Source organism: Gymnoscopelus microlampas (assembly GCF_963454915.1).
Source record: "Gymnoscopelus microlampas genome assembly, chromosome: 12".
NCBI classification, from domain to species: Eukaryota; Metazoa; Chordata; class Actinopteri; order Myctophiformes; family Myctophidae; genus Gymnoscopelus; species Gymnoscopelus microlampas.
In genome coordinates, this window is record NC_139949.1 from 5,212,562 (window position 1) to 5,227,832 (window position 15,271).

Sequence of the window (15,271 nt, forward strand, 5' to 3'; positions counted from 1 at the left end):
TACCACGCCATTGATTACAATGGGGATTTGACCGGACTTTACACTTGATTGTATTACGTAGTAATCATTGTCATAAATGCTTTATGGTTTCAGTTGCTAGTTTAAAGGCTTCTTTCAATGAACATGATTTGCATTTAGTAAATTATGGTCCCATTAATAATAAAAAAAATGATGATAAAGTAGGGTAAGCTTCTAGGGTTTCTGCTTATTCTACCGCCCTCGCTATCCTTCCAGTCAATAGCATTTGTTTTTTTTCAGGTTGCTTTACCGGACCGTAAGTTCCAAGATGGTGGATTAGAATTTAGCTGAAATAGTGGCTTCAAAACAGGTGTGTAGAAACCAATGGGTGATGTCACGGCTCCCTTCGTCCATATTTTTTACAGTGTGTGTAGAACATGAGCAGAGGCTCAGAGAACAGCAGGTGTTCTCATCTACAATAGCTCTCTTTTAATCACAACTTAATCTCTTAAACCCCAGCATCTGTATTGTGGGGAAAGCTTTTGTTGTGAAAATTGCCGATCGACGCGTTGTGAGCTTGTCGATCTGCTATTTTCAGCGAAAGCTTTCCCCACAATAAGAGAAAACTGAAAAGACGCTAGTATAGACACCGGCTTCGAATGCTACAGTATCAATGCATTGAATGGGAGATTATCACGTTTTATCAGACCATTGAATGGGGCGAGTAGGTGACGAGTAGGCGATACACGGACCTACGATACACCCGCGATTTGTCAGACCTTTCATTGGGCGTAATCAGGAGCTACTGACCTATTTTGGAGGCGGAGCAGTCCCCCACAACAATATTTACGATTCTGTGCCTATCGGTACATAACTCCAACGGCGCTGAGTAGGCTCAGGCGAGCGTCGCACCGCTCAGGACGGCAACTCGGTCGCTTTAGCTTCCTCGGTGGTCCTTCGCGGGGCTCCAGCTCGCCTGAGACTGCGCGCCTCTGTCATGGTCCGAAACTAAAACAACCAAAACCAAAACCGAAACTGAACTATTTAAGTCATCTCCGTTGGTAGGTCAGTATGTCTTGATAACACCCAATGAATGGTCTGATAAATCGCGGGTAGGTAAGTAGGTCGCCTACTTTGCCCATTCAATGGTCTGATAAAACATTCAATGCATTGATAGCATCCGAATCAGGTGGTATAGAGCCCTGAGGGACAACTATATGGGGTTTAAGTGGTTAATATCTCTCTCTCTCTCTCTCTCTCTCTCTCTCTCTCTCTCTCTCTCTCTCTCTCAATCTCTCTCTCTCTCTCTCTCTCTCGACTGTAATCCTTTTTGTGTGTGTGTGTGTGTGTGTGTGTGTGTGTGTGTGTGTGTGTGTGTGTGTGTGTACACGCAGTGAGGTTGTGGGGGCTGCATTAATCCCATCCAGCTGCTGCAACGCACACACGCACACACGCACGCACGCACACACGCACACAGTGAGTCTCTTAATGAGAGGATAACAGAGAGCCTCTGTCCAGCTGCTGTGTCATACTGCTATATTGATAGCACCCCCTACAGGCCGTTTGGAACAATTATCATGTTGCTCCCCCAGTGGCTCTGATTGGACCAGGTTAAATGGGAGGCGGTTCTTCTCCTGTTTTCCTTCTGTCTGTCTCTCCTAAACTGTCTCCCTCTCAGCTTGTCCTACTGAATAAGGACACTGGTTGTCCTTCACTATTCTGATATCTCCTTAAAGTCAGAAACTTCAGCATTAATATAGACTGAGAAATTGGGTTCTTGTACATCACTCTGCCAGCCCAGCATTCTCTTCTCTTCTCTTCTCTTCTCTTCTCTTCTCTTCTCTTCTCTTCTCTTCTCTTCTCTTCTCTTCTCTTCTCTTCTCTTCTCTTCTCTTCTCTTCTCTTCAGTGTAACAGTGATGTCTTGTCCATGGAGTGTGTCAGTATGGGGGGTTGTGTAAATGAGGAACAGTGTGACCTGCATTGAGTCTCTTAATGATGTCAGGGCTGCTGGTTGTCACATGTGTGTTCAGGTCCAGACTCACAGGAGGAGAACAGAGCAGCAGCCTGTGTTAACAGAGTCTCTCCATAACGCCTAACAGTCTGTGACAGTCCACCTCCTTCTCTCCTCTCTGAACCTCTACTCTCACTCTGTTTCCAGGCTCAGACGCAGGACTGGATTGATTTGAGCACGTTTAATATTTGTTTTTGTTTTTTAAGCAATTGAAGTTTCTGTAATATTGTATTGGCAACAATTAAACGCACAATATCACCAATTGATGTAAATTACTTGGTGATGGAACACCATTGTGTTACATTTTAAAACATACGATACCCAACAGACGATACAAACAGCCATACAAATACACACCAATAAATACAAATATATGGTTAAAAAAAGGTATGCTAATGCTACTCATAGGGCAAGTGACTAGGCACACAGAAGGAGTGAATCTGTAGTCAAGCGGCAGTGAGGTGATAAGTTCATCTCAGTGCAATTAGTATGAAGAACTAAAGATCAGTTTTAAACTTTGGAAAGAAATTCAGGGATTTCAGATCTGCTGACAGAGCATTCCACTGAGTAGTGGCTGCGTAATAAAATGCATTCCTGCCCTTGAGCGTCCTAAACCTGGGGGAGCTTTTTTATATTTGTATTTAAATGGCTATTTGGCATGTTCTGCACTCTATAGAGAACTCAACTCCTGACGTCACTCTTAGATCGATAAGATCTGTGTTCCAAAAATAAACAACACATGTTTGTTTTTTTGCAGTGCTAGCATTAGGAGTGTGTTTGGTTTTAGCAGTGCTAGCATTAGGAGTGTGTTTGGTTTTAGCAGTGCTAGCATTAGGAGTGTGTGCGCCCAGGATCACTTAGAAAATTGACTCCGGGTGGAAAAAAAAAGGGTTACAAAAATTGTGGGATGAAAATGTAATAAAGAAAAGGAGTGTGTTTGGTGTTAACAGTGCTAGCATTAGGAGTGTGTTTGGTGTTAACAGTGCTAGCATTAGGAGTGTGTTTGGTTTTAGCAGTGCTAGTATTAGGAGTGTGTTTGGTTTTAACAGTGCTAGCATTAGGAGTGTGTTTGGTTTTAGCAGTGCTAGCATTAGGAGTGTGTTTGGTTTTAGCAGTGCTAGCATTAGGAGTGTGTTAGGTGTTGGCAGTGCTAGCAGCAGGGCTGTAATGATGTTTTATAAAGACACTCCTGTAACCCTCTATTGAGACACAGACAATATAGACAGGTGTAGATTTAGCAGCATAGATTGACTGTGTGACTCTGGAACCATTTCATTTATTTTTTTGTCACTTCATTGACTCCCTCATTGTGCCTCTTACTTCTCCTCCTTATGTCTCCTTCTCTCTCATTCTTCGTCTTCTCCTCCTCCTCCACACATCAAACTGTTCTCCTTCATCATTTCACAGTGTGACTGTTAAACCTCACAGCACCTCCCTAATATATATCTTACCACCTCACTAAGTCTGTGTGTGTGTGTGTGTGTGTGTGTGTGTGTGTGTGTGTGTGTGTGTGTGTGTGTGTGTGTGTGTGTGTGTGTGTGTGTGTGTGTGTGTGTGTGTGTGTGTGTGTGTGTGTGTGAGACAGTATTATTTTAATGGTGTGTCCAGAAAAGCAGCTCCAAATATTTCCCAGCATGCTCCGGGGGAGCAGGGAGTTCAGCGGGTCACTGGAATATTTAATTGGAGTCATAAATGTTCAGCTGCAATCTGTGTGTGTGTGTGTGTGTGTGTGTGTGTGTGTGTGTGTGTGTGTGTGTGTGTGTGTGTGTGTGTGTGTGTGTGTGTGTGTGTGTGTGTGTGTGTGTGTGTGTGTGTGTGTGTGTGTGTGTGTGTGTGTGTGTGCGCGTGCGCGTGTGTGCGCGCTGCGGCCAGTTTCAGTGCTCAGCAGTAAATGCTGATGTTCCAGTGCTCAATAGTAAATCCAGATGCTGCTCAACCGTAAATCCAGATGTTTACTGGTCCACAGTGCTAATCAGTGAATCCAGATGTTCAAGTGCTCAGCAGTAAATCCAGATGTTGCTCAGCAGTAAATCCAGATGTTGCTCAGCAGTGAATCCAGATGTTGCTCAGCAGTGAATCCAGATGTTGCTCAGCAGTAAATCCAGATGTTGCTCAGCAGTAAATCCAGATTTTGCGCAGCAGTGAATCCAGATGTTGCTCAGCAGTGAATCCAGATGTTGCTCAGCAGTGAATCCAAATGTTGTTCAGCACTAAATTCAGGTGTTGCTCAGCAGTGAATCCAGATGTTGTTCAGCACTAAATCCAGATGTTGCTCAGCAGTGAATCCAGATGTTGTTCAGCACTAAATCCAGATGTTGCTCAGCAGTGAATCCAGATGTTGTTCAGCACTAAATCCAGATGTTGCTCAGCAGTGAATCCAGATGTTTGTTCAGCAGTATATCCAGATGTTGTTCAGCACTAAATCCAGATGTTGCTCAGCAGTGAATCCAGATGTTTGTTCAGCAGTAAATCCAGATGTTGCTCAGCAGCAGTAAATCCAGATGTAGCTCAGCAGTAAATCCAGATGTGTGCCGTGGTCCACAGTAAGCTGATGTGAAGCAGCTGCTGTTATAATTACTGATCACACTTCACTGTCAATAATGTGCTGCCTCAGCATGTTTGTCAACAGCAGAAGGTTAATGAGGTCCATGTCTTCATTGGAGGTTAATGAGGTCCATGTCTTCACTGCTTCTTTCCACATTATTCCTCCTGTGACAGCAGCACATATGCGTCCTTTGAAACTTCTGCAGTGAAACTTCTAAAGTGAAATTTCTGCAGTGGCTAAATATGTTCGTATTGCACTTGTCTAGTGAGTTCCTAATGTAAATGGCTCAGATCCATTATTGTATTAGTAGTTTTATTGTGTGTAAAGTGGAGATGTTTAATGTTTATAAGTATTTATTTATTTATTTAGTAGTTTTAGTGTGTGTAAAGTGGAGTTGGAACACACAGTCATTCAGCCTCTGGAGTCTTGCTTCAGTTCAGAGAATTGCTCCTCTTAGTTTGTCATGCAGGGGATTCAGTAATGATGCAGTTACGTGTCCTACGCAGTGGTGGAAAGTAACTAAGTACATGTGTTTAAGTACTGTACTTAAGTACAATGTTGAGTTACTGTTTACTTCACTAGACAATTTGCAATACTTTTACTTCTACTCCACCACATCTCAGAGGCAAATATTGTACTTTTACTCGACTACAATTATTTGAAAACTTTAGTTACTAGTTACTCTGCAGATATAAATTACTATATTATAAAACATACATTAAACACTTTAGCCCTATTGAAAATAGCCGATCTGCAAGCTCACGATGCCACACGTTGTGAGCTTGTAGATCTGCATGTCTGCAAGTATATTTTGATCCCAATACTTTTGCCCTTTCACTCAAGTAACATTTTGAACACAGGCCCTTTACTTGTAACAGAGTATTTTTATATAGTGGTATTGCTACTTTTACTTGAGTAAAATATCCGAGTACTTCTTCCACCACTGGTCCTCCGTTAGGCCCACGTTACACACCCACCCGGGGTGGACGTGATGTCACAGCCCCCACCGACCAATCATCTGCTACGCTCCACATTGTAATAAAGACGGATGTGTTTGTGGACATGGACCTCTTCTCTCATTAGAGTGATTTATAGTCTCTCTGCTTTCAGGAAACCAGACGAGTCTTTTTGCAATTTGTCCAGGTCTAATTAACTGCTCGTAATTAAACACTGTAACCTTTTTACCCCTCTCCGGTCTCCTATGCTCACCTGCAATGCAAATGTTCAGTGTTTAATGTTGCCTGGTGGCCTGTCGTTAGTAAAGTGATGTAAGGATCAGCAGGTGAAATGATGGTGAATGTGTCTCCTCCTCGCGGTTCCTTCCTAATGATGTGATTTATTACAGCTGCGTTTTGTCCCCGTCTGACAGCCACCTTATGGTCCTTGTCTCAATGTTAAACTGTACAGGACAAGAGCTCCATCTAGAACATTCATTAAATATATGGAGGTGACTGAACTGTATCTGTGACCTGTGCTGAGTGTGGAGAATTAGAGAGAGAGAGAGAGAGAGAGAGAGAGAGAGAGAGAGACTTTATGAGGCAGTGAAATACATGAATATGGAGAGATTAGGCTTCAGTGTGTATGTGTGCAAATGATTGACCTTGGCTACAATGTTAATCATCCTTATGTTAATAATCATAAAGTCATAAAGGCAATGTCACTGTGTGCAGGGTTCTCCAGCACATTGAACATGCCCTTTGAATATTATTATAATATATATAATTGTATTACATATTTAAATATTGTTTGTGCAGGTGCAGCTCCAGTGCCAGAACATAGTGAACATGATCATTAAATAGTGTGTTCATAATCATAAAGTCAGTGCCTACAGGTTCATCTCCAGCACAGTGAACATGATCATTAAATATTATTATAATGCATAATATGATTGAATATTGTGTTAATAATCATAAAGTCAGGTTCATCTCCAGCACAGTGAACATGCTCATTAAACATGGAGCTGGTTGAACCTGAAGGCTCTGCCAAGCCTCTTGTTCACTCTCATTCATTGTGTTTGACCTTAATGTGTCACTGGAACAAAGAAGCCTGTCTGGAGGTTTCTCACAGCTCGCTGCTCAAAGTCCTGTGTTTGGACGCTAGAATCATCTTTCCAGGTCCAGGTCAAAGCTGCCCACAATGTGGTTATATTTACCTTCTGACATGTAAAGCTGACATTTGGCTCTTGGGTTCCTACATACACAAAACTCTTAACAATGGTGCAGAAAGTCTGTCAACTTTTATTGGAAGAGAATTAGGCTTCACTATAACAGCTGTGTTACTATTATGTCAACATCTGAATCACTTCATTGGAATGGAAGGATGTAAATACATAGAAAGCTCATATATACATAGGCCTACAGGTTTACAGGTGTAAAGAAGTAGGTGAAATATAGCCTCACATAGCCAGACTATATCACTGCGTGGATATGAGTCTGTTGCTTCTATGAGGACGTTTTTTTTTGTTTGTTTTTTTGCACTGGCAGATTCATCTGGTCCCAGGCTAGGTGAAATATGCTTCTGTGCAAGCTAACATCTTTACTGTAGAGAAAAACATGTATAGTATGTACATGAGGTTAGACATCCTCTCCTCTCCTCTCTCCTCTCCTCTCCTCTCCTCTCCTCTCCTCTCTAATATACACAGTCTTAGTCCAGACAGAGAATTGTCCAGCTGCTGTCAAATGACTCAGAATCATCTCCAGGTTCATTTTAATCTTCTCATATAAATGTGATGAATTAAGGCTTTGAGCTGACTCCACTCAGTGGATGTGTTGGAAGTTAATTTGCAGCAGATGGCTTCTGTATGTTCATTCTGCATTCTGTTGACAGATTTAGTTTAGCAGATGCAGACATTTAAATGAAATAAAGTATACAAAGAAAAAAGAAAAACTCAATTTAAACTGATAAACTAACATCCAGTTGTCTCATGATTGGACTACATTTTCACAAGAGAAGGTGACACTGTTCTTCAACCTGATCTGTCATTGTGTCACTAAATGAGAAGCACTGTGTCTTCCTACTCATTCTGTGAGTCTTCAGCTCTCTGACACTTAGATAGAAATGTTAACATGCCTCACGCCGGACGCAACCTAGTTCTTAAAGGTGATCTCTGATTGGTTTCATTAATGTAACGCCCAGAACACACCCATGACTAACTTAGTGCCCGTAACGCCGGCCACATAGCGTCCTCATGATGTCGTCATTTACCGTCTAGATTGTGCTGGACACGCTCCCACAGCACAAATTAGGACCATGCATGGTGCTAAGTTCTGCCATCTAAATACCCCCCCCCCCCCCCCCCCCCTCTCTCTCTCTCTCTCTCTCTCTCTCTCTCTCTCTCTCTCTCTCTCTCTCTCTCTCTCTCTCTGTAACAATGTGTAGTTGTGATGCAGCAGGACTGAATGTTGAACTATATCTGTCCTGACTGTCTGCTGCTGTTCTACTGACTGACTGTTTGTTCACAATGACTGACTGTTACATTCATTTGTCTGTCCGTCCGTCCGTTCATTAATTAATTAATTCATCTCTCTCTCTCTCTCTCTCTCTCTCTCTCTCTCATCCTTATTTTCACTGTGTTTAGGATCATTTCAAGTTGTTTCGTATAGTTTATACAGCATAACTGCAGGGTTGGCAGAATCCATGATGTTGCTTGTAAATGGTGGATCTAATCTGCTTTATTGTAAGAAGATTAGAATGATTCATAACAAAACAAAAAACAACTCAAATCAGTCTCAGTAATGTTCATAAAGGGATTTCTATGCAGAGACTGTATCACAGTCATAAGCCTCTGTAGGAGAACTGCTGATATTGTTATTTATTCATTCATTCATTCATTCAGTCAGTCAGTTCGTTATTTATGAGTGCCGGCATCTGTGAGGAACAGTTACATTCATGCTCTCTTTGTTTCATTCACAGATTTCACACTCTTTTGGTGTCAGTCATTCTGTTTTCTTTGTTGTTTTGTTTTGTTGTGTTTGTGTCTCACTAGTCAGTCTTCAAATGCTTCAATCAACTACACACTGTGAGGACAATTCCACAGCTTTTGTTGATAAAACCGGTTAAAATAGTTGGAGAGCAAAAATAAACAGCTGCATGGCACAACCAATCCACAGTCTGTAGGGCAGTCCTTCATATTGAGACAGATACATGATTGGTTTACAAAGCAGTGGGTGTGGTTTTGTTAGCAGCTGTTCCAGTGCCATCTATTAGAGAGTTAGGCCAACTCCGTTCACTTCTTCAGGCCAGGTCTTCTACATACACATACATTGGCGAATAGTGACAAATCCCTAAACCGGAAGTTCATGGAATGCATTGAAGTCGACAGCTCCTTGTCACTATTTCCAGCTACATGAACCACGTGACCGACGCTGTTTTTGACCCCTCATTGGCGCAACTCTCTAATAGAAGGCTCTGAGCTGTTCTAAGCAACTAGCTGCTTGTGTTTATAAATCTCCAGGTGTATCAATCAAAGCTGTTCCTTCATTATGTCTCTGTGCTGCACAGCTGTGACACACTGAATCCACCTGGAATTGCGCGTGTGTGTGTGTGTGTGTGTGTGTGTGTCACCTCTCTCTCTCTCTCTCTCTCTCTCTCTCTCTCTCTCTCTCTCTCTCTCTCTCTCTCTTCCATTAAGCTCCTGCTGGTAGAGAAACATGTTGAGGCTACAGATTATTGGCAGTGAAGTGTAGCTCAGTAATGAGAACAGCTGGTGGTTCAGGAAGAGGCCAGGTTTTACTGCTGATCATTCTGGAGGACAAACACACATCTGGCACACCTGTTCTCCATCACCTTAACCATGTGGCTCTACCTTCCCCATACATGATGAGTTTCAAAAATGTCCAAAAATAGCAGATATAAAAGCTCACGGCACGTCACTTTGTGCCACACCACGAGCTTGTACATCTGCCATTTTGAAAAGTGTTTTTTTGATTGCTTTAACATAAATCTTCTCTTCTGGGTGTCCCTGGCACTAAACATTTTCAGATTTAGAAGGCCTCAGATCTTAATGGATTAAATGACACACAAAACACATACTCTGACAAAACCTTCAGTGTTTTACTTCAAAGGGAAAATCCTACTATAAAATGAACAAACCTCTGTCTGTCTGTCTGTCTGTCTGTCTGTCCATCAGTCTGATCTGCATTTGTTCGCTCTCAGTGGGTTGAGCAATCGATCTGAACTTGCACACGGGAAAGTTTTTTTTTTGTGTGAACTCTGTCTAAATATAAGTAGCAGCGTTTTGGAGTTACTGTGCATGCACTGGCGCTGGCTATGGCCTTTGTTGTCACGGTTACACTACAGTCTCCACAGGCTATAGGATCTGTATCCACTGCGGTGGGCGGACCTACCTTTAGGGCTGCAGTATATACATATAGAAACATAATAATGTGATGTATTTATTTTTGTTTGTGCAGTTTTCTGTTTCCAAGAAGTGAATGTGATATTGTTTATGTGATATTGTTTAGTGGTGCTTTTGGTGTCTTATAATCCTGTAATGGATGGGTCTTTTGGACAAGACACATTTTGTTTTTAAATTCATTCATTCATGCCCCCCCCCCCCCACACACACACACACACATGGACTAGTTTTAGAAGATTAAAGTAAATGTAAATCTGCTCCCAATACTTTATTGACTCAGCAACGTGTTTTTTTTCTTCATCAGTCAAAATGCTGACCTTTATCAGCACTCTTACATCAAGAGATTAAGATGAATGTTGCACTTCATTGATCCAGCAGGGGAACATTGTGTCTGTACAGCAGCCACGATACCTAAAGCATTGGTTCTCAAAGTGTGTGTGTGTGTGTGTGTGTGTGTGTGTGTGTGTGTGGGGGGGGGGGGGGGGGGGGGGGGGGGGGGGGGTACCAGGGGGTCCCATCATTTTAACCATATTTTATATTATGGCTATTAAAAATGAGCAGATCTACAAGCTCATAGCATGTCACTTCGTGCCACGCTATGAGCTTGTAGATCTGCTATGTTTCAAACATCTTGAAAACTGCAATTCTTTGAATATATATATATCTTTTTTTAAAGTGTAGTATATTTTTAGCGGCGCTAGCCGCTCTATACCTTTAGGTATAGAGCGGATATTAGCCCTCTATACCTGGCTTTTGCGTCAACGTTCTGATTGGTCAGGCTCGCCAAGGTTCTGATTTGTCAGGTCCGTCAACGTTCTGATTGGTCAGGCTCGCCAAGGTTCTGATTGGTCAGGTCCGTCAACGTTCTGATTGGTCAGGCTCGCCAAGGTTCTGATTGGTCAGGTCCGTCAACGTTCTGATTGGTCAGAGCCGTCAACGTTCTGATTGGTCAGACCCGTCAACGTTCTGATTGGTCAGACCCGTCAACGTTCTGATTGGTCAGACCCGTCAACGTTCTGATTGGTCAGACCCGTCAACAAAGTGATTGGTCAAGCTTCACGTGACACATGGCTATAAACACATTATAAACACATATCTATGACAAAATATATCAAAGGCGCCGCTACCTTCACACAGGTGTGATTTTTTACTCAAAGCTTTGCTTCTGGGGGTCCCTGGCACAAAACACTTTGACGGGGGCCAAAGGTTGAGAGAATACATTAGATACATAAAGGTTGATAGAAAGACAGTCAGAAGGAAACATTAGATACATAAAGGTTGATAGAAAGACAGAAGGCAACATTAGATACATAAATGTTGATAGAAAGACAGAAGGAAACATTAGATCAGAGGTCTTCAACAGGTGGTCTGCGACCCCTAGGGGGTCCGCGGAAGTACTGCAGGGGGTCCGCGAAATTGTTGTTTGATTAATCTTCTTTTTTTCCCCAAAATGTCAAATTGTCTTTAAACATAACAAGAATCCATAGCAAACAGATAAATGGAGGCACAATGCACAGTAACATGGTATGTTTATACATATTTTGTAGAGATTTTTTATTCTGCACACTACTCGGGCAGGTGCGTAGGAGCAGTCAATATAAAACACAATTTTATACATAAATATACAATAGTATGTGGTAGCCCCCCCTACCCTACGAGGTAGGGGGTCCCTGCTCCATCTCCCCGTCAGTTTGGGGGTCCCTGGCCTGAAAAGGTTGAAGACCCCTGCATTAGATACATAAAGGTTGATAGAAAGACAGAAGGAACATTAGATACATAAAGGTTGATAGAAAGACAGCAGGAAACATTATATACATAAAGGTTGATAGAAAGACAGAAGGAAACATTAGATACATAAAGGTTGATAGAAAGACAGAAGGAAACATTAGATAAATAAAGGTTCATAGAAAGACAGAAGGAAACATTAGATACATAAAGGTTGATAGAAAGACAGCAGGAAACATTATATACATAAAGGTTGATAGAAAGACAGAAGGGAACATTAGATACATAAAGGTTGATAGAAAGACAGAAGGAAACATCAATTAAATTGGTTCCTCCAGCTGCTCTGCCTGTATATCGTTATCAGACCACACTGAGGAAACCACAGCATTGCTGTTAACCATCATTTAGGTTGAAACAACCCCCTCTGTGCTGCTGTCTTGACTAGACAGTTCTGTCGTTGTTGCCTTGTTCACACGCTGACCCTCATGTTCAGCAAAGACTGTGCTGACAAACAATACAACAACATACAATTTATTTAAGCGGCACTATGCAACTTTTCTTTTTTATGAATAAAATGTTATTGTGTATCTGTATGGTAGAGTATGTCAATACAATATATAACGTATACACATCGGGTGGTTGTATTTTGTCTCCCTGCTCTTCTATTTAAACCAGGGGTCTTCAACGTTTTCAGGCCAAGGACCCCCTAGCTGAGAGAGAGATGAAGCAGGGATTCTGTATTGTTTAAAATTGTGTTTCAGATTAAACTTTTGCTGCTCTTTTTTCCCTCTACACCTATAACTCTTTGCCAAAAATAGCCGATCTACAAGCTCACAACGCCTCGCAGCGCGAGGCGTTGTGAGCTTGTAGATCGGCTATTTTGGGCTCAAGTTCTCCTCAGAAAAAGGATGCTAGGGTTCAAGTGGTTAATGTAAGAAAAAAATCACACAAAGATTTGGCGGAACCCCTGTAGTAACTCTGAGGACCCCCTAGGGGTCCCTGAGCCCCTGTTGAAGACCTCTGATTTAAACATTTAGATCGAAGGTCGAAGGTACATTTTTCATTCCATGTATCCCCTGAGCAAGCAGGCAGAGAGGAGTAGGAAGGCGTAACCTGGGACCAGACAAATCTGCCAGTGCAAAAAGAAAGAAAGAAAGAAAAAATGCCCTCTGCCATTTGGGTTTGGCCCCGCTCCGTTGTGAATCTATTTCCTGCTCTAACCAATTGCGTGCAGAGCCATTCTTTTGTTCCCGCCTCTTGGGAAAAAAACGTCCTCATAGAAGCAGCCTCATATCCACGCAGTGATATAGTCTGGTCATGCTTGGCTAAGGAAGGCCTGCCTTTTTGAGCCTCTGAGTCAGCCTCTGACCCTGTGGTGTGTGTTCTGTCTCACAGAGCACCTGAAGACAGCCCTGGAGGAGTACATGGTCAGACTGCCCAAGGTCAGAATCCTCAGGACCAAGAAGAGGGAGGGGCTTATCAGAACCCGCCTGCTGGGAGCCGGCGCCGCCAGGGGTGATGTCATCACCTTCCTGGATTCACACTGTGAGGCCAACGTCAACTGGCTGCCTCCTCTACTGGGTAACACACACACGCACACACGCGCACGCATGCACACACGCACACACGCGCACGCATGCACACACGCACACACGCACACACAAACGAACCAATGAGTATAAAATAAGACTGTTGCTAAACTAAATTAAGCAACTCATTAAATTAAAATGTTACAGTGATTTACAAAGATAATATGAAGCTTGCAAATGACCTTGTTAACATAAAATATTACATTTGAATACAAATGATAAAAGTACAGGAGTAATAGTTATTATTGATAGCAGTGGAACACAGTGATTTTCTGACACCATGCAACAATGTTCATCTAGTTCACTGTGTTGGGTCACATATTGATCTGTCCTGTTATGCAAGGGATGATTGTTAAACCCAGACAGCGTGATTAATCACCCTGAACGAGCCGGTCATTCTCAACAATGACCGGCTCACCGTCAATTATCCCGCTTATTACACAGCTACTTAATAAAGAAATTAATAAATTGACAAAAAGTAACAACAAAACAAAGGATTTCATTGCTTACGGTAATGAAACCAGTCTATCATTGTGTGCCAATGACGTCTTTTGAAGGCTGTTTTATAGCCCTGAGTGCCAATGACGTCTTTTGACGGCTGTTTTATAGTACGCCCTGAGTGCCAATGACGTCTTTTTACGTCTCTTAAAAAATATATATACATATATTTATTTGTTTTCGTTTTTCTCAAATGAACTAGGAGATAACACTATCCAAAAAGTATGTAAATATGTTAAAAAATAAACAGAAAAAAAATCCATTTTTCCTGTGTTTTACTAAGTGAAACATGCTGTTTTCAAACATCAAACAACAAATGTCAACGAAGTCGTGGTGACCTCGTTGACATTTGTGAAACCACACCTGAAAACCCTCAGTCATTAGCAACCATCAGGGGATCAATCACACTGGAGATGAATATTCTGTGACTACTTGAAAAGGTAAGAAAATAGCAAAATCCTGGCACTGGGACCACACAGCCAGAAATAAGTCTGGCACTGAATGAGTTTATGCCAGGTGCGTTGTGTTGATAAAATAGAATCAATATTTGGTTACTGCATTGTCTATTGCAGTCTATTGTCTATTCTTGAGAGCAGTGTTTTGCTATAAATGACATTGTGCGTTTGTTTACATGGCTGTCATGTTGGATACGGCACAAAATCAATCAGCTCAGCAGGTGCTCTGAATCTTTGATTAGACAGCTGTCTGTTATTGAGTTCAGCCGTCATTATTCAAAAATAACACACAACTGAATTCAGTGATTCACCAATCAGAATCAAGCATTCAACCAAGCCGTGTAATAATAGTACATAACCGATGGATTGAATTTGTATTTGCAATAATATTGTCTATTATTTGTACAGTTGATTATACAGCCCGTTTATGACTGTTGATTATTGACTTGTGGAGAACTATATATATATTTTAATCATATGTCATTAGTTTTAGTGTCACATGTGTGTTGGTGTTGTAGACACGTATTTATAACTTAATGAATCAGTGCCATCTGTGCACTGTCTCTACTTGCTCAATAAAGATTTAATTTAATAGGAAACGTTTCAGTCAAGGACCTTCTTCAATCTTAAGTCATGAAGAAGCTCCTTGACCCAAACGTTGCCTATTAAATTAAATCTTTATTGAGCAAGTGAAGACAGTGTGCAGACAGGTGTCCCTGATTCACTAATATAACTTCTGACACTATATTTCTTTGGCAACATAAGTTTCCTGTCTGCGAGTAAAGCAGAAATGAAATGAATGTCAATTAATAGAATAGGCTCTATGCACAGCGGCCATATTGGAATGAAATTGGGCCTCTTCCTTCAAAGGTGTTACCAATGATGCTAATGAAGGCTCTGTTCCGTTCTGGTCAAACAGAGTCAGGGTGCTGATATTGTGCATGTCGACTCTGCTACACCAGTGGGTCTCAAAGTGTGGTCCAGGGACCCTCATGGTTCCTTGAGGGGGTTCCAAATGGCCCGTTACAGGAGTGTAACACTGAGAATGTACAAATGGAACCAAACGGGTCCGTTTGGTTCCATTTGTACACTCTCAGAGTTATGGGGGTCCTTGAAATTAAAAGGTTTGAGA

General features: G+C 41.9%; 1 protein-coding gene across 5 annotated transcripts in view; it reads left to right on the plus strand.

Moving 5' to 3' along the window:
• LOC311056921 (polypeptide N-acetylgalactosaminyltransferase 10-like) overlaps nucleotides 1–15,271 on the plus strand; it is a 527,855-nt gene that overhangs the window by 54,829 nt on the left and 457,755 nt on the right. For all 5 annotated transcript variants that reach the window (XR_014601926.1, XR_014601927.1, XR_014601928.1 and 2 more), the window contains exon 5: nucleotides 12,993–13,178. Coding sequence is in view for 1 of the 5 variants with exons in the window: in XM_084073771.1 (XP_083929897.1) it covers nucleotides 12,993–13,178 (186 nt within the window). In the remaining 4 variants the exon portion in view is untranslated. The remainder of the gene's footprint in view (nucleotides 1–12,992; nucleotides 13,179–15,271) is intronic.